The 20,551-nt window shown below is 41.2% G+C and overlaps 1 protein-coding gene across 2 annotated transcripts; it reads right to left on the bottom strand.

Moving 5' to 3' along the window:
• Positions 1-606: 606 nt before the first annotated feature.
• Positions 607-15,884, bottom strand: RPP40 (ribonuclease P/MRP subunit p40). 2 transcript variants are annotated; one of them, XM_083188001.1, is made up of 8 exons: positions 15,577-15,884; positions 13,469-13,613; positions 9,141-9,209; positions 7,685-7,780; positions 7,470-7,592; positions 6,358-6,550; positions 3,590-3,724; positions 607-939 (listed from the first exon to the last, which is right to left on the bottom strand). In XM_083188001.1, the coding sequence occupies exons 1-8, from the start codon at positions 15,691-15,693 to the stop codon at positions 741-743; spliced, it is 1,077 nt and encodes a 358-aa protein (XP_083044127.1). In that variant the 5' UTR covers positions 15,694-15,884; the 3' UTR covers positions 607-740. The 2 variants fall into 2 exon arrangements, with proteins under 2 accessions (XP_083044127.1, XP_083044128.1); XM_083188002.1 differs by lacking the exon at positions 15,577-15,884 and adding an exon at positions 15,425-15,566.
• Positions 15,885-20,551: the final 4,667 nt, after the last annotated feature.

Here is a 20,551-nt window from a genome sequence, read left to right as displayed (position 1 = left end):
TAATTTTTTGAGTTTCACAATGTATATTTGCAATTCATACTTTTTTTATTTTGTATTTTTCTTCCCTTTTGTCTTTCTCTTTCCCCCTTTGTTCTAATATTGTTACAGATCGTAGGGAAGTTACTGTTGGCATGACACAGGACTGATGGTAGCGCTCACCTTTCCTTCTACAGAAAAGCATTTTTTATAAATTCAGCAAAAATTTTAAGGGTATAAAAAAAAAAAAATAATAATAATAATAATATTACATAACCCCAGTCCCTAGCAGTGCAATCCCTGTACCTTTTGCAGAATATCTCGGTTTGAGGGACTTTGCAATTCATCTGATCACTCTTTTTATGATATTCTGCAGTATATACAAATTGTCATCACGAAAACTGAGGCAAAGACTTTGAAATGTAATATTTGTGTAATTATCAAAACTATTAGCCATGCTGTCAAACATGCTGTGGCTAAGGAGGAAATGTGAGCACATGCAGAAAATGCGGTATGTGCATGCTCACATCAAAAAAGTTTTTTTATTAAATTTTTTTTAATGAAAATCAGGCCTTGCGTTCAAAAGGACTTTGACTTAAAGAAAAATCATAAAATTTTTTAAGTAAAAGCTTAATTTATGTACTCTTTATTAAATAATTTGTGCTACATTTTAATTTCTATTAATGAAAAAAAATTCAGTTCCATTCCAAATGGCATAGTAATCTACATAACATATTATTAATAAATTATGTTAAAAGTCTTAATTAAGGAGGGCAACCATCATGTGTTCCAACAGCCATATGCATCCAGTAGTCTTTATTGCTGAAGACAATAAAACTGTATAAATTTTCGCCACCTTTAAAGTAGCCATGTTCACATTCTCTCCAAGATACAGGACTGTCTGCAAATCCATGTACCATAACAGACACCCATTGATTGAACTTTGGTTCATCAAAATAATCACTACAATAAAAAAAAAAAAAGTTATAATATACAAACTGATGCAATTTAAAATATATACCCCATAAAGTTCAAAAACAGCAAAATAATATTTCTGCATTATTATGCAAACCCCTCCAGGATCTTTTCGCCAAGACTGGGATCAATTTGACAGAGTAGTGTACTGTATATGGAGTGTATTTACTATCGATTGTTTTTTTTCAATACTACTGATTCTTTGTGGTTTAGAGGATTGTGTTTAGAAAGTCGAGTAGTAATACCAGAAAGGGCTTGTTTTAACCCTTTGAGTGACAAGTGAATTTGTCAAAATGTGTTAAAATTGACATGCAAACAGTTTTAAACATCATAATGACCTGTAAGGTTTACCTTATATAGGAATTAGTCTTTTTACACAACATTTTTTATTTGAATTTATAGAACATGTGGCATTTTTACAGGATATTTTTATAATCTCACAGCGAAATTGCCACTTAAAGGGTTAAGAGTAGTATTATTCCCCTTTTAAATCCAGCCCTCCAAGCCGAAAATCAGTATCTTTGAAATATACTCTTTTGGAGATGGAACGGTTGACACAGGGTTGAGTATCCAATACTATTTTTTGGAGTGCGATTGAGATTGTGACATCTTTGCTTTCGGATGGTTCACTGTACAAAGCTTTGTTTAGAGCACAAGATTATAAAATATATCCCCATGGTATCAGAATCTGCTTTATTATACTTTGTATACTAGGAACAATGCAACTGCCAAGAGACAGCATAACAGGGGGAGAGTATAAAATATAAATAGACAAAGTAGAGCACAGTGTGTATCACTTTACAGTTATTAATTTGGAGCCATGCTAGAATTGTTCAGTAGGTGGACTGCTTGGGGAAAGTAGCTTTATAAGCTTCCTGTAGACTTTACAGGGATGGCTATGAAGAGTCTGCTAGATGGAAGCATTTTGAGTAGGTCGTGGCCAGGATGCAGATGGTCTTCTACTATTTTACTGGTACGTTTCTTGACTGTGGACAAGTACAAGTCCTGAACAGGAGGTAGGTCGGTACCTATGATCTTTTCAGCTTTCCTCACCACCTGTTGTAGTTTGTGTCTGTCCCCCTCACTGGTGGACCCATACTAGACCATGATAGAGGAGCTTAGCACAGACCTAACAATTGAGTAAAAGAGGAGCAACAGCTTCTGAGGGACGATGAACTTCCTCATTATGGTATGCAAATATTCCAAATATAGAAAACCTCTCATATATAAAATACTTCTGATCCCAAGCATTTTGGAAATGGAAGACTCAATTTCTATTGATTTATTGACATTTATGTATTATTTTGGGGGTGGTATGACAGCAAGTTATATAATATACCAGAATAACACTATTAAAACAAAATGTAACATTGCCTCTAACGGGATGCAGTTTAAATCTTGGCGTTCAGAATCCAGACACCGGAATCCCGACAGTTTCTCCCTCCGTGGGTGTCCACGACACCCCTGGAGGGAGAATAAATTAGCGTAGCGAGGCACCAGGCCTGCTGCGTGGCGAGCGCAGCGAGCCCGCAAGGGGGGGCGATCCACGTGCCCCCCTTATCGGGATTTTGAATGCCAGGATTTCATACTGAATCCCCTCTAACAGTATGCCCACTGGAGGCTTTAAGTAAATGCTTCACAAAAATTCTTATTTTCAAAAGCTTGGAAAGTGATTAATTTTTTTATACAGTATAAAGCTACTGCACATTTAATTAAAAACAAACATGCTTTTTAAGTATAAATTCCAATGCTGTGAAAGGGAGTCTGTCAACAACATTAAAAAAGGTTTAATGCAGATGTAGCCACGGTCACCCCTACCGTGATCCGGATGCGCATGGTTGTTTGTCTCGCCAAAATAGCAGCCACAGAATGGAATAGGCAATTATGTGACATCACCGCTCAATGCCTTTCTGGGAGCAAAAGGAGCGAATTGGACAAACATGCATGGAAACAGGATTGCAACAATCGCCATGGAAGTCAGATATGGCTATTTGGGCTGCAATTATGACCGTGGCTACATCTGTGTAAGAAACAGGAGGTACAGTAGGTGGCACTAACCCAAATGTAGGAAAATGGTGCACACAAGCTGCTGGTCCCAAAAATACTGATATGATATAATGCAGTAGACACCCTCTGCACATTGAGACTACATCTGTATAAAACTGAAAATAAGTGCAACTCCTATGCCCGAAGAATATTTAGGAAAGTAGGGACATATGTATTGGTGGAACAGCGTTACTAATGTATACTGCAGCTGAAAATATACAATTTGCCATTCCAAGAGAACAGAGCGGAATTAAGGTTCAATAATGATTTGCCTATAAGGAACATACTTTCCATAAATTGAGGTCTATCAGAAGTGTGACTTACAAAATGTAAGCCATTAGAGTTCACGTACACCAGTGATGGCTAACCTCAACACTCCAGCTGTTGTTGAACTACACATCCCAGCATGCTCTACATCATTTTTACCATGGCCAAATAGCAAAACTGTAGCAGACCATGCTAGGATGAGTAGTTCAACAACAACTGGAGTGTCGAGGTTAGCCATCACTGGCATACACAAACGATTGCCCTTCATTTATAATCCATTTAGCAACATGCACTTATAATTGATATACATGTCTATACATCTTACCACAGATGCTGTATCAGCTGCTGTATCTTCACCGGAGTTAGGAATCCAGTAATCGTGCATAAATGTGCTTGGTCGACTATGTTGTTAGGCTCTGGACAGCAAAAGCTTGATGTGAAGTTAGATGAATCATTATTGCTTGAACAATATGAATAAAGCAAACCATGTAAGTTAGAAAAGGGTTTAAAATGCAAGTGAAGCTAAAATATCACTTCAGACAGGTACAAGATATTTTCACTCTGCAGGAAATTATTCTGTCACTTAAAAAAACTTGGTTTTGAGTGTAATGTACAAAGTTGCACCAAATTCTAAACCTGGTATCTGACAGGTTCATAAAGTCCACAAAGAAAACTACTGGGAGCGACAAAACTACCTGAAAAGATTACACTGGCCATTTGTGTGTGCAGTATCTGTGTGGACACAGTGGTCCGTGGCTTGATTGCTTGCCTAATTCCCCTGCAGCTAAAGTACACTTACAGAGGTGTTAACTACATCTGCAACATGTAAAGAAACACAGATGGGAGTGTTATCATGTTTATACACAATACCCCTCCTGCTGTTAAATTCACAAGGGGAACAGCAGATGTTTGTGGCTAATTCTGTAAAGACCAATTTCCTACTGCACCTACCTAAACCCTTTTCCTATTAATATATAAAATTGGTTAAGCGGAAAACACTCATATGGTATTTAATACTAATAACGTATGATACAGCAGTTGTTCCACACCAGTTTGTATATCTTTTTCTACTAGGATACCACTCTTTTTCCACTTTGTATCTACCTTGAAAGACAGTGTTCACTAAAAACCTGATGAAGGATCAGTCTAAAAATATTAATGCACACTATAAATACTTCATGGCAAGGTGATTACATAAATGGTCCGGATACGCATAAAGAGTGTCCTCATCTAAGGATTATTTGAAATCCACAATACATGTAAAATATAATGATTTACTAAAATTACTTTGCCTGACTGACGATCACAGAACCAGCTCATTGAAGTTAATTTGATATTGATTTTTGAAGGACAACTGCGTGGGAATTGATTACACTGGATGTACACTATGTTATTTTGTGTTTTATATGTAGTTTTTGTCTATTTTATTATGCTAAATTAAATTATTTGAATATTTGTGAAGTGCCCTGACAAAATTAGCTTCTTTTCTATCAACTTCTCGGTCTAAGAAAAAATAGTAAAAGGTACAACACACCTTTCAGGGGCATCTCAGTCACACTGGGCGTCTCACGCCAAAGGGCATATAAATGATAGGTATAGGAGGACAAATTTTTACGTAAGAACACATCTTTGGGTAAGATCAAAATGTTTTAGCACTATTATATAGACCATATTCAAACTGTACTAAAACAATGGTCCTTGAGAATCAAAACAACGGTACAGCTGCACCGAGGACTTACTGTACCAACAAAGGCAGTGCATGAAATGTGAATGAAGAGAGACTACCAAACATTTTAAAAGGGGAGTACAACACTGGCATAGGCAAGGTGATTTTGACTATGCAGATTTGAACTAAGCCCATGGCCCATTTGGGCTATGCCCTAGACAGTCCTTTTTGGCAGGTGATAGTGATGCCACACATCACTCTCGGCCGCAGTGGAAATGCTGTGTACACAAGGTGCAATTCTAGCTAACTTGCTAGCCAATTTTTACTATATAGTCAAAATTGCATAGCTCATTGCAAGTCATATTTTTACTATTAGAAGATGGCATAAATCAGCAAGTACTGTGGCAGAAAAAATAAAATCACTGACATAATATACAGTAGATGTAACTAAATATAGAAGCTTTAATGTTACTGGCAAGGATAGTGGGTGTTTTTGTTTTATAGTGAGGATTTTTGTATCTGACATTAATTGTTATAAAAGAGGACAAAGTGTTACCGCAGGAAGTATAGTACACTTAATAAATGCCATTTCCCATCAGTCATGTTTTAGACTGTACGGAAAGTATGTACAGCAAAGACTGTCCCATAGTCGATGAAGTTACAAGAAATTTGTAGACATATCTTTCATGACATAGTAAAGATGTTATTTGAGGGGAGGGAGTTTGGGGATAAAATAGAATGCCAAGCATGTCTAAATGGGTGTGGTCATGTAAATATCCTATTGTACGAGATTCATAAAGCCACCCATAAGGGTATACAGTCTCTAGGTTGACAAGCATTAGGCCAACATGACTGATGGTCAGCATGGGTTAGGTCGACAGTCAAAAGGTTGACATGGGGTTTTTCACTTTTTTTGCGCCGACAGACAGTATTTCATGCCCTACCATCCACTAGAACGTGGCGGGAGAATAAAATAGTGTGCCAAGCATAGAGAGGCACCGTGCCCAAAGCATGGCGAGCGCATGCTTACATACACTAGTAGATCTTCAGAAATCGCTACATATGTCGATTATCCTGGCCTGACTTAATGAAGTTTCATTCAATCTTCATAAACATACGTCTACAGCATAGGGCCCAATTCTGAATGGGGAATAAAGTAAGAAATGTTGTACCATGGTAGATTAAAAATGTGCAGGGATTTAGATTTGAGGTGTATGTCAAAAAAATTGTAGTGTAACAAAGCCATCCAGTATTAAGCTACATATAAAAGCAGATTGTGTATATACTCTGTATGCAAAAATAAAGATATTTACACCCCTTACATTGTTTGTTCAGGTAGTTCAGAATCAGGCCCATAGGATATATTTTCTTAGTTGCTTCTATAATTTAGACAATAATGAAAATTCTCAGCACAGGTGTGTACCTACCAGTCAATATTATTGCTTACAGCACCCAACCATTCAAAAAGCTCCACAGCACTACAGGATTCTTCCTCTTTCCCATGTAATTCTCCACTCTTTAACACCGGGCAATGTAAATCCCTAAAAACACTAGAACTAATCTCAAGCGGACACTTCTTGACAGTGTATTTTGAAAAGTAAGATATAATAGATGGTGAATCTGAAAAACAAACATGTAATTATTTACATTCATAAGTCCACCAAGTAACAGTAGGCCCATGTTGTGATTCCACCACAGACATGGTCATGTCAACATGCTTTGGACATAATTATAATTAAATGAATTATATATTTGTAAGAGAACAAACGAATGAGCACCAGCAGACTGAATATTGTATGAATATTTAAAAAAAAATTTATGGTCACTTACAATTTGGAATATAAAAAGTAGGATAAAAAGCAAGAAAGTTCAATATTTAGAACTTGAATGGTGTATTTGAACCTTTGAGTGCCAACATCTGTGTGAGTTGTGCAAAATAACTGATAAAAATGCCAGCATCACTCACATCTGTTATATAAATTCAAGATAAAAAAAAATTATATTTTCTATATAAAAAGGTAAACCTTAGCGGTCAATATGATGAATAAATGTTTGCTTGGCAATTTTCACCCCTATTTTGACAATTTCACAAAGGGTAAAAAAAGGACTTAAAAAAGGCTTTCACCATTTATATAGTGCAGCGAGCCACCGAGCCCGAAGCGTGTCGAGCGTACGTGGAAAACTAAGCAAATAGCTTAGTGGGCACCCAACATATAAGTACCTTGTATTTCTTATACATCTCCCTCTGTGTCATACAAATAATGTAATAATATAAATTAAATTTTGTTCCAAAGCTGTTGTCCCCACAAAATGCCATAGTGCCCTTACCCTATTTGCGCTGGCACAAAGCCAGTACTCTACAAAAATACCAATAGCATATGAGCCATGGCACCAACTTACTAAAAGTATACAAAATAGTCTTACAGAACCATGAAAAACAATATTGTAGTTGACGGACTATCATTAAATAAAAAAAGTTAAAATGAAGTTGGACATTCCATGCTTAAGTCAGGTTACCTAACAATAGTAGTTTATTTACCTGTATTATCCCATGCAACAAGAAAATCAAATGCCAAAGGTTTTTTCTCCGTTAAGGCCCATCGCATGCGCTGGAATTTCTTGCCATCAGGAGAGAGAACATCGGTCAGGTCAATAGTAACAACTGTAATGTGAAATGTTAAAGTTCTCTTTGAATTATGGGTAAATTAACCTAGGTCCTCGAGTACGCAAAACACCAACACTGGTTAAACTTACTATATCGCATGGCATTTTTTCCAGCGTAGAGAGAAGGTTTGCCCTGTAGACCCAACTCCTCATAGGTGTCTTTGTCTACAGATACAATAAGTTTTCCTGGGAACAATACAAACAATAAAACAAAGTGAAACCAACCTCAAATGTGCTTTTATTAAAGTCAACATCTATATAATAAACGTTGAAGAGTGTGTGTGTCGCATTGCTGACACACCATGGTACTCAGAGCTGCCAAATTCCACAACAAGGTACCTCTGGATACAGTGGCGTGCACCTCAAAGCCAATTTTTTGGGGAATATTTCACTTCGAAATAAAAAAAAACACCAGAGGTTAAATTTACCAAGATTGATTATCTGGAAAAAAGATAAACGATCTGGGACAGATGACGAAGGAAAAACACCACGCCTGATTTTATTGCTGTCATTGAGTATGAATGCAAACACAGTCTAACATTATGGAGGAGGCTTTAAACAATTATAAATAATTGGGGATATACATATACCACACAACGCACACACGTTGTGCACCACACACACACACACACACACACACACACAAAATAAACGCATCATACTGTAGGTGCTAAATCTAACGAGTGGATGTGGAATTCATAAACACACACAAGCTATCAAGTCAGGAGCGGTGTATTTCATAGGGCTGTATTCAATGCGGTCGGCGAGGGGGTTAAACAGCGGGCCTCGCCGTTTAACCTGCGTGCCGGCCGCTCACCCTATTCGATGTTCCGAGGGAAACCTCGCTGTCCGAGGACAGCGTGGATTCCCACAAACAGCAAGACTCGCGGCTAATACCTAGAGCCTGCTGCATTTAGCCGCGAGCCTCACTGTTTTAGCAACCACACATGCTGTTTCCCAGTTGCTACAAAAACCTAGCGAGGTGTAAACGGCATGTGCAGAGGGGGGGGGGGGGTCAGTTAAATACTGACCGTGCGAGCTATGACAGCGAGCACAGCTCACAAAAGTCATTGAATACACCCTATAGATGGAAGCCACTATCTGTCAAATAATTTGGACAACATAAATTTCTACCTATAACTACTTTTCACCCATTAATGATTACCTTTGCTACATTTTGATTGTTTGGCTCAACAAGTTCATTTGTCGTAGCCCCCAATTTGTGGCAAGCTGGTCTTCATTTTCAAACCTTACAACTGTAAATCTAGCAACTAACTTGGCCAGAATTGTGCGACTCACTCAAATCACAGGATATTGCATTTGGCCTAAAGTCTTTAAATGTTATTTTATTGAGTTTTCAGATTGAATACATTTATTTTATGTATTTGCATGTAAAACAGGATTACCATTTATGTGATGCATTCTCACCTCTCTTACTACAATGTTAAATTCCCATTTAGTTTAAAATATCACAACATTGTATTATTTATTCATGAAACGTCACTTTCATTATCAATAGAACTTGCAAAATGTACACAAAAGATACCTGTTGGAAGCAAAGCTGCAACATTATCTTGATCAATCCTTGTGTTGTATGACAATGCATAAAACAAGCCTATAGAAAAAAAAAAATGCATGAAATGGTCATCTAAACATTAAGTGATGAAGCTTATATTCCTATTGTCAGTACTGTATACCACGCCTTACCTAGCCAGCATTATTATTTGATGAACAGCTAGACACATTCAGTGGTTTGTTTGCCTAGCAACAGAATACATTTCTCTACAATGACATTACTATACATTGGTGAGACATAGGCATGTATTCAATGCCGGTGCGAGCGGCCGGCGAGGGGGTTAAACTGCGAGGATCACAGAAAACCAGTGATCCTCGCAGTTTAACCCCCGCGCCGGCCGCTCGCACTATGCAACGTTCCGGGGGAATCCTCGCCGTCACAGAACGGCGAGGATTCCCCTAAACTGCAAGAGCCGAGGCTAGTGCAGCAAACTCGCTGTAATTAGCCTCGATTCTCGCAGCTTTTGGAGGCACATTCGCAAATTCCCCCTCGCTCAAAAAACGGAGCGAGGGGGAATTTGCGTATGAGGGGGGGTCAGTTGAATACTGACAGGGTGAGCGGTGACTGCCAGCAAAAAGTCCTGCTCGCAGTCACCGCTCGCCCACGGCATTGAATATATGCCATAGTATCCCATTTTAGCAATTGGACAGGTTTAAAATTATGTTTTTCATTAAAGGACAGATTAGGTGCTATACACACATTACAACAAGAGTATAGGAAAGTGATAGATAATGAAATTTAATTACAATCCTATAGTTTCCAGCCAGTCAAAATGATGAAACAATTAATACATATAAATCAGGCGCATCAGTACGACTAAAAGTAAATAATTGATTAATGAACAATTCAACTGTAATGAGTGTGATATTACCACACTAATCAGAACACACCTTAATTAGGATTACCTTAAAATGATGAAACATAGAATTAATGTCAGTGCTGGCAGCTGTGCGTGCCGGAATAGAGCATCTTTTGAATTGCTCCATGGGGCGGCATCTAGTGGCTGCAGGCACGCAAAACACTGGAATTCTCTCAATGAAGTGAGGATAGTCTTATATAGGAGAAACTAACCAGTCTATATCTATAAATTTTTGATGAATGTGGTCTATCAATTTATGTAAATAAAATGTATTCTGGCAAATTCAAACTCCCTCACAGCCCGCCTCCGTTACTCACTGCCTCCATGTACCTCAGCTCTACTCCTGTCACTATTTCCCAGCCGTGCCTCTGGGTTGTGTGAGTGTCCCGAACAGGAGAAGTATAACCCCAGTCCTGCTCCACCCCACAGCCTGGCTTATCAGTCAGTCAGTCTCGTATCCAACTAGCCTATCTCAGCCACACCTCAGGACCCTGCCACTTCCCAATAAGGCCACAGGGAAAGGCAGGCACTAAACCACAGCCCTGCCTGCATCCGCATGGGTCCACCTCAGCTGTGCCTCCAGTTTCCTCCTCTATCTAGATCAGGGGTTTCCAAACTTTTTGCGACGAGGGCCAGATTTTGTGAGGTGAAAATGTGGGGGGCCGACCATTCAGCATGACATTCTTTGAATCATTAATCACATCAGAAGGATTCCCCACTCTGCCCCCATTCACTGTATGTCCCCCACTCTGCCCCCATTCACTCTGTCCCCTAGCCTGCCCCCCTTCTTTTAATGTCCATCAGTGCCTTTCATTGTTTGTCCCCAAGCCTGAACCTCCTTCACTGTATGACTCCCATTCACTATGTACCCCACTCTGCCCCCATTCACTGTATGTCCCCCAGCCTGCTCCCCCTTCTCTGAATGGCCATCACTGCCTCCATTCACTGTATGTCCCCCAGCCTGACCCTCCTTCACTGTATGTTTCCCAGCCCCTTGTGTGAGCCAGAGGAAAGAGGCAAACTAGGCACTGCAAGGACAGTAGATGCTTGTGCTCCCGCCCTCCTCCAATCTGCATGTTACGGGAGCAAGCTTCCCCCTTGCTGCCCCCCTCCCAAACACTGCTATCACTGTGATTATGGAGTAGGGTGATATACGATTGCAGCAGCAGGGGTAGGATGCCAAAACATCTGACTGTGGCGGCCGGCACCTCCCCACTGCAGCAGACAGCAAGGTAAAGGCACGCTCGCCGGGCCCCACCTTTAGTGTCCTGTGCTGTGCTTCCCACATCTGATGCTCTGCCCGCTTCCAGCTGGAGGCTGCGGGCCAATTGAAATGACAGCACGGGCCGCAATTGGCCCCCGGGCCTGACTTTGGGCATGCCTGATCTAGATAGTCACTACGGGAAGGCCGTCTCCCATCGCTCAGTCCCGTCTGCTGCCAGTTACCTCAGCAAGCCGCGCCTCTGGTGCCGACAGGGTACGAACAGGTGTTCCTCCAACCAATGTCACTCTTCCAAGCGGCCGCATATCCAAAATGTCCTTCAGCCAGAACACTTGCTCTCAGGGACTGACAGGCATCCGGTCCGAACAGCACTGGGTCACAACAAGTGCTTACTCTGCCATGTTCATTTGTTTTCTTTTAGCGTGGCTCAGACTCTCCTCGCACACACTGCATTGGCCCCGCCTCTCTGTAAAGGGATGTCTGTGGCCAACCTCACCAGAGCTTTATGGGCCCTCCCTTTATCCTCATCTGATACCGCTGATCTTCTCACTAACAGGTGCTCTGCTCATAGTAGTTGCTCTCCCCTCTCTCACACACACTAAGCACAGCCCTTGGTTTAGTCTGACAGTGCAGAGGTCTCTCTCAGCACCGCTCCTATACTCAGCCATCAGTCTCTTCAGCTCACTCCCTTAATGGTCAGTGTCGCCCCTATTTGATGTTCTCCCTCTCTCATGTATGTGTCCCGTGCACTGAGCCCTCCACTGGGTCCCAATGGCCCCCTTTCTAAACTGCAGTGTGTGGGTAACTACCCAATATAGTTTGTTGTGCAGTGTGTGGATAACACCACCCTCCTTTTAGAGATTTAAGTCTGCTATTCTAACTCATGTCCCGATTCAAAGTTGATGGCAAATGCAAAATCTCTCTCAAAATGGGCAAAACCATGTTCACTGCAGGTGTGAAGAATGTAACATGTGCAGAGTGAGATTTGGGCGAGTTATTTGGTTTCTGTGCAGGATACTGGCTTCTTTATTTTTACACTGTAATTTAGATGTCAGTTTAAAATATAAAATGATCTTTCCAATCTGGCTGGCTGGAATGAAAATCACTAATTTCTTTTTTTAGGAACAAATGACAATCAAGCATTTGCTCCCAAAACTTAGGGAATGGTTAAAATCTGCATAAATTGATTGAACCAATTTGTCTGAATGACCATTGTTGTCCGTTTTCCACATTTAGGAGCAAATGGTCAATTGTCATTTGTTCCCAAATATTTCCAGGATTTTCATTCCAGCCAAATTGGAAAGATATTCTTGTAGTGTGTATGGGCCTTTACTCTGCACATGTTACATTTGCCTGACCTGCAGTGTGCAAGGTTTTGCCCATCTGAAAAAGATGTTGCATTTGTGATAAACTCTGAATCAGGCCCTCAATTAGCATGACAAAGTGATATCAGCCTTGTCCTGGTCTACACTCTGACCTGTGTTAATGAAAGAAAGAATCACTACCATGGTTTTAGTTGGTCCATTTGTAGCAGGGCTGAAATCCAGTGGAATTTTTGGGGGATTAAGTTTATGGTCATGGCAAAAAAGGATTTAGAAATTAAATCCAATTGATCTGATCACTCTTCGTGATATTCTGCAGTAAAGGCAAATTGCCATCATAAAAACTGAGGAAACAGACTGTAACCCAAATACTAATTTTCACATTCTCAAAATTCTCAAAGTCCAGACATTACTTTTTTTTTTTCCCCCAGAAACCATTAGTTATGTGCATCCATTCACATCAATTGACAGGATTTCCATGTATGGCATCAGTTGTCATTTTTTAGGTTAATTTGCCTACAATCTCCTGCAATTTATACAGCCTTACATCAAAGCATAATGTATATTTGTGAATGTTACGAGTAGCTAATTAGTTCTTTAAAAGCATACAAAAGATCATTTAACATTACGTAAACATCAATTCCAAAATTATTATCATTGTTTATTTATATGGCACCACAAGGGTTCCGCAGTGCCTGACAATACATAGATGAGCAAAGAACAATACAAGAAAAATAGTGATTTACAGTACAAATGCAAATTAAGTAAATGGTAAATAAAAAAAAGACAGGTTGCATCAGTGGACACATGCAATTATAACAGTGGCAGAGATATATTCTAAGAAAAGCACATGAGGAGAGAAGGTCCTGCTCGTTAGAGCTTACATTTATATTACCTTTCTTCAGAAACTTGTCATTAAACTCTTGTGTTGTGAACTCATGCAGTGGTAAACTCTTCACCAGGTAATATTCCCCAAACCCATCAATAGTATTCTTTAGTTTTTCTGGTAAACGCCCACATTCAGGTAACAAAATAGATACCTAATGCATTTAAAAATACAATTATGAGTGCAAAAAAAAAAAAAAAGTTTTCCTTTAACTATGCTAGGGTGCTGATTCGGTCAGTCATTTGGCAGTAAAATGGATAAACACAATAGTAAAAGACCAAGTAGCTACGAGTCAGTAAAAATAAATGTTTACAGGGTACTTATGTAATATCTGGACTCCCGTTTTTCTTATGAGACCACGTCCCCTCGCCACGCTTCGGGCACGGTGGCTCGCTGCGCTCACCACACTATATAAAATCAACTCCATGCGTAGTTGGATAGTAGGGGTATGAAAAAATGGGGTGCATTTAACATGGGAGTCCAGATAATACATAAGTACCGTTTCCAGTACCGTTTCCAGTCTAATATACTACAGTATATCTGCATATACCTACAGCCTTCTCTCACTGAGCTCCTCTGTCCAAGGTACTGACAAAAACATATGTAAGATAGAACATGGTTAATGGAGACCGAGGGTCATGCAGAATATGGCATGTAATAAAATTATGTATGTTGGCATTTTATTTTTGGGGTTAATAGAACATCAAGTACATTATTTAGTCAACTGACGAAACCCAAAAAAGGAAATAAATGCACTGAACAATACAAAAACTTGATTGCACAGTAAAATATATTATTATTGTAATGCGCAACGGAATATGCTGCGCTATATAAGAAACTGCAAATAAATCATTTATTATTATTATTTCTGTAGAATGTGTGCAGATAATTGGCATTTCTTATAACTGGCATTCCAAATCCTGTATAATCAAGTGAGAGATTTAGCACAGAAAAACAACAACAAAGAAATGGTATTTTCTGGTTTAGGGACACTAGTGCCCTTAAACCAGAGAGTACCATTTATTTCTGTTTTACCCATGTTACAGTTTTGTGAATTGCTAAAAACCTACAAATGTAAGATTACTCCCCACTTACAAAAGTACACTGCTAGGGATGGCCATCAACGGTTCACTATTGATGTGAGAGGTCCAATGCTTCATGATAAATGGGGACTATGTAAAAACCGGACCTGGACTAAACCCCGGACCGGACATTAATATCTGCAGTCCGGCGCTTGTAGTGTCCAGTCCGGGGGTTACTTGTCAGGGGGTTCCCTGTGATAGCTATCATCACGGACATGGGTAAGGGGATTGCTTCCTCCCTGTGTAGTCCGGACCGTCCGGTTTTTGCTACATGCCTGGACCATACAGGGAGGCTTTATTCTCCCCCTCCTCCACTCCCTGGTGACAGGTGTCACAGGCAGCCCCCCAGACAGGACACCCCCCGGACCGGACGGTACAAGCTCCGGACTGCAGAATTTGATGTCCAGTGGTCTTGTCCTGGTCCGGTTTTTACCCATACCCTGATAAACGCACGTGTGGCCAAAAACCTTACCTAGTTATTGGTGTATGACCTGGACCATCTATGGTTAGTTCCCCCCATGAATCATGAATTGCGAACCCACTGGTCCCTCTCCTGCGGACAGTTAAAACTGCACATTTCCACCATCACCACCCTAGGTCTTCCTCCTATGCAATAATGATATGGGATACCACCAGACATGATACGAATTACTGGACCACACTGATGACAGCAGTCACAGACTAGAGTTTGAAATGGGCTTCTGAATTAGAAGGACAGCTGCAGGCAGCACATTAGAGGGTGCACACAGCTCCTGTTTAATCAGGTGCTATATTTACTTCGCCCATATGCATAATTACACCCACATCCAAGGGCAGGTTCTCACAATGCATTACACCCACAACCAGGGGAAGGGGACACGCACCAGCACTTGCAGATACTTACTGTAACATGCAAAATGTGGCAGTGTCGAAGTACTATTGGCACAGTATATACACACGCTGCAGGTGTCACCATGTACAGTGTGCACGTGGAACCGCAGTAGTACTGTACATCCTGAAGGACAGGTAACGTAGCAGGGCACAGCCGGTACTCACGGAGTAGTTGTAGTAGTGTGTCTCCACGTGTGCTGCGTGCCGCGACTTCTCCTGCAGGAAGCTAGACTTCTCACATACCAACAAGTGCCGGGGACACGTCTGTATCGCAGGCAACATGCTGGCTCCCAAGTCCGCAGGGAGCTTTATGTGTGCTGCAGGTTTCTTACAGTTTCATTACTAAATTAAAAAAAACAGGCGAGGAAGAGGAGGGAACACACGACATTTCCTGCCAGATGCACGTCGGTTTCAGGGGCACCATGAACATCATGCACTGGGTAATACGGCCATCTAGCGTGCAGAGTGCTCACTACAACATTTCTCCAAACCGGAGTCCTGTGTTAAAAAAACGAGGCTGAAGTTGGCTTCTTATTCGGCCAGCTTCTTATTCGAGCTCCAGCTTCTTATTCGAGCTCCAGCTTCTTATTCAGAACAATCACTATTACAAGGGTTAATGAATCATGGACCACAAATTTGACTGCAGAAATCAACACAGGGGGGTTGCCTACATATGATCCACTTGCAATTTCTTTTGACCAACAATGATTTGGGCAGAAAATGGGCACAAAAATGGGCATGGGTCCCAGATATCATTTTGAATAAGTAGCTGGTGTCCTGCAAGGGTTAAACAGCGTTGGTCAAAACATATTACACTGGAAACCCGCACAGGGGGGTCACTTACATATGAACCACTTGCCATTTATTTTGACCAACAAGGATTTGGGCAGAAATAGGGCACTAAAGTGGGCATGGGTCCCAGAATCATCATTTTGAATAAGTAGCTGGTGTTCTGCAAGGGTTAAACAGCGTTGGTCAACAAATATTACACTGGAAACCCGCACAGGGGGGTCACTTACATATGACCCACTTGCCATTTCTTTTGACCAACAAGGATTTGGGCAGAAATAGGGCACTAAAGTGGGCATGGGTCCCAGAATCATCATTTTGAATAAGTAGCTGGTGTTCTGCAAGGGTTAAACAGCGTTGGTCAAAAAATATTACACTGGAAACCCGCACAGGGGGGTCACTTACATATGATCCACTTGCCATTTCTTTTGACCAACAAGGATTTGGGCAGAAATAGGGCAGTAAAGTGGGCATGGGTCCCAGAATCATCATTTTGAATAAGTAGCTGGTGTTCTGCAAGGGTTAAACAGCGTTGGTCAACAAAAATTACACTGGAAACCTGCACAGGGGGGTCACTTACATATGACCCACTTGCCATTTCTTTTGACCAACAAGGATTTGGGCAGTAATAGGGCAGTAAAGTGGGCATAGGTCCCAAATGTCATCATTTTGAATAAGTAGCTGGTGTCCTGCAAGGGTTAAACAGCGTTGGTCAAAAAATGTTACACTGGAAACCCGCACAGGGGGGTCACTTACATATGACCCACTTGCCATTTCTTTTGACCAACAAGGATTTGGGCAGTAATAGGGCAGTAAAGTGGGCATGGGTCACAGATGTCATTATTTTGAATAAGTAGCTGGTGTCCTGCAAGGGTTAAACAGCGTTGGTCAAAACATATTACACTTGAAACCCACACAGGGGGGTTGCCTACATATGACCCACTTGCAATTTCTTTTGACCAACAATGATTTGGGCAGAAAATGGGCACAAAAATGGGCATGGGTCCCAGAATCATCATTTTGAATAAGTAGCTGGTGTTCTGCAAGGGTTAAACAGCGTTGGTCAACAAATATTACACTGAAAACCCGCACTAGGGGGTCACTTACATATCACCCACTTGCCATTTCTTTTGACCAACAAGGATTTGGGCAGAAATAGGGCACTTAAGTGGGCATGGGTCCCAGAATCATCATTTTGAATAAGTAGCTGGTGTTCTGCAAGGGTTAAACAGCGTTGGTCAAAAAATGTTACACTGGAAACCCGCACATGGGGGTCACTTACATATGACCCACTTGCCATTTCTTTTGACCAACAAGGATTTGGGCAGTAATAGGGCACTAAAGTGGGCATGGGTCACAGATGTCATTATTTTGAATAAGTAGCTGGTGTCCTGCAAGGGTTAAACAGTGTTGGTCAAAACATATTACACTTGAAACCCACACAAGGGGGTTGCCTACATATGACCCACTTGCAATTTCTTTTGACCAACAATGATTTGGGCAGAAAATGGGCACAAAAATGGGCATGGGTCCCAGAATCATCATTTTGAATAAGTAGCTGGTGTTCTGCAAGGGTTAAACAGCGTTGGTCAACAAATATTACACTGAAAACCCGCACTAGGGGGTCACTTACATATCACCCACTTGTCATTTCTTTTGACCAACAAGGATTTGGGCAGAAATAGGGCACTTAAGTGGGCATGGGTCCCAGAATCATCATTTTGAATAAGTAGCTGGTGTTCTGCAAGGGTTAAACAGCGTTGGTCAAAAAATGTTACACTGGAAACCCGCACATGGGGGTCACTTACATATGACCCACTTGCCATTTCTTTTGACCAACAAGGATTTGGGCAGTAATAGGGCACTAAAGTGGGCATGGGTCACAGATGTCATTATTTTGAATAAGTAGCTGGTGTCCTGCAAGGGTTAAACAGTGTTGGTCAAAACATATTACACTTGAAACCCACACAAGGGGGTTGCCTACATATGACCCACTTGCAATTTCTTTTGACCAACAATGATTTGGGCAGAAAATGGGCACAAAAATGGGCATGGGTCCCAGAATCATCATTTTGAATAAGTAGCTGGTGTTCTGCAAGGGTTAAACAGCGTTGGTCAACAAATATTACACTGAAAACCCGCACTAGGGGGTCACTTACATATCACCCACTTGTCATTTCTTTTGACCAACAAGGATTTGGGCAGAAATAGGGCACTAAAGTGGGCATGGGTCCCAGAATCATCATTTTGAATAAGTAGCTGGTGTTCTGCAAGGGTTAAACAGCGTTGGTCAACAAATATTACACTGGAAACCCGCACAGGGGGGTCACTTACATATGACCCACTTGCCATTTCTTTTGACCAACAAGGATTTGGGCAGAAATAGGGCACTAAAGTGGGCATAGGTCCCAGATGTCATCATTTTGAATAAGAAGCTGGTGTTCTGCAAGGGTTAAACAGCGTTGGTCAAAAAATGTTACACTGGAAACCCGCACAGGGTGGTCACTTACATATGACCCACTTGCCATTTCTTTTGACCAACAAGGATTTGGGCAGTAATAGGGCAGTAAAGTGGGCATGGGTCACAGATGTCATTATTTTGAATAAGTAGCTGGTGTCCTGCAAGGGTTAAACAGCGTTGGTCAAAAAATGTTACACTGGAAACCCGCACAGGGGGGTCACTTACATATGACCCACTTGCCATTTCTTTTGACCAACAAGGATTTGGGCAGTAATAGGGCAGTAAAGTGGGCATGGGTCACAGATGTCATTATTTTGAATAAGTAGCTGGTGTCCTGCAAGGGTTAAACAGCGTTGGTCAAAACATATTACACTTGAAACCCACACAGGGGGGTTGCCTACATATGACCCACTTGCAATTTCTTTTGACCAACAATGATTTGGGCAGAAAATGGGCACAAAAATGGGCATGGGTCCCAGAATCATCATTTTGAATAAGTAGCTGGTGTTCTGCAAGGGTTAAACAGCGTTGGTCAACAAATATTACACTGAAAACCCGCACTAGGGGGTCACTAATATCACCCACTTGCCATTTCTTTTGACCAACAAGGATTTGGGCAGAAATAGGGCACTTAAGTGGGCATGGGTCCCAGAATCATCATTTTGAATAAGTAGCTGGTGTTCTGCAAGGGTTAAACAGCGTTGGTCAACAAATATTACACTGGAAACCCGCACAGGGGGGTCACTTACATATGACCCACTTGCCATTTCTTTTGACCAACAAGGATTTGGGCAGAAATAGGGCACTAAAGTGGGCATAGGTCCCAGATGTCATCATTTTGAATAAGAAGCTGGTGTTCTGCAAGGGTTAAACAGCGTTGGTCAAAAAATGTTACACTGGAAACCCGCACAGGGTGGTCACTTACATATGACCCACTTGCCATTTCTTTTGACCAACAAGGATTTGGGCAGTAATAGGGCAGTAAAGTGGGCATGGGTCACAGATGTCATTATTTTGAATAAGTAGCTGGTGTCCTGCAAGGGTTAAACAGCGTTGGTCAAAAAATGTTACACTGGAAACCCGCACAGGGGGGTCACTTACATATGACCCACTTGCCATTTCTTTTGACCAACAAGGATTTGGGCAGTAATAGGGCAGTAAAGTGGGCATGGGTCACAGATGTCATTATTTTGAATAAGTAGCTGGTGTCCTGCAAGGGTTAAACAGCGTTGGTCAAAACATATTACACTTGAAACCCACACAGGGGGGTTGCCTACATATGACCCACTTGCAATTTCTTTTGACCAACAATGATTTGGGCAGAAAATGGGCACAAAAATGGGCATGGGTCCCAGAATCATCATTTTGAATAAGTAGCTGGTGTTCTGCAAGGGTTAAACAGCGTTGGTCAACAAATATTACACTGAAAACCCGCACTAGGGGGTCACTTACATATCACCCACTTGTCATTTCTTTTGACCAACAAGGATTTGGGCAGAAATAGGGCACTTAAGTGGGCATGGGTCCCAGAATCATCATTTTGAATAAGTAGCTGGTGTTCTGCAAGGGTTAAACAGCGTTGGTCAAAAAATGTTACACTGGAAACCCGCACATGGGGGTCACTTACATATGACCCACTTGCCATTTCTTTTGACCAACAAGGATTTGGGCAGTAATAGGGCACTAAAGTGGGCATGGGTCACAGATGTCATTATTTTGAATAAGTAGCTGGTGTCCTGCAAGGGTTAAACAGTGTTGGTCAAAACATATTACACTTGAAACCCACACAAGGGGGTTGCCTACATATGACCCACTTGCAATTTCTTTTGACCAACAATGATTTGGGCAGAAAATGGGCACAAAAATGGGCATGGGTCCCAGAATCATCAT

Source organism: Crinia signifera, chromosome 5 (assembly GCF_055691185.1).
Source record: "Crinia signifera chromosome 5, ASM5569118v1, whole genome shotgun sequence".
NCBI classification, from domain to species: domain Eukaryota; kingdom Metazoa; phylum Chordata; class Amphibia; order Anura; family Myobatrachidae; genus Crinia; species Crinia signifera.
Note: the sequence above shows the minus strand (reverse complement) of the source record. Positions and strands in the feature narration are given on the sequence as shown.

Excerpts from the sequence above, each read along its gene's own strand:
- RPP40 (XM_083188001.1), bottom strand. The coding sequence starts at position 15,693 with ATGTTGCCTGCGATACAGACGTGTCCCCGGCACTTGTTGGTATGTGAG. Across the intron at positions 7,593-7,684 it reads AAAAAATGCCATGCGATATA|TTGTTACTATTGACCTGACC; the intron begins GTAAGTTTAACC and ends TTCACATTACAG. Across the intron at positions 940-3,589 it reads CAGCTGATACAGCATCTGTG|TGATTATTTTGATGAACCAA; the intron begins GTAAGATGTATA and ends TTTTTATTGTAG.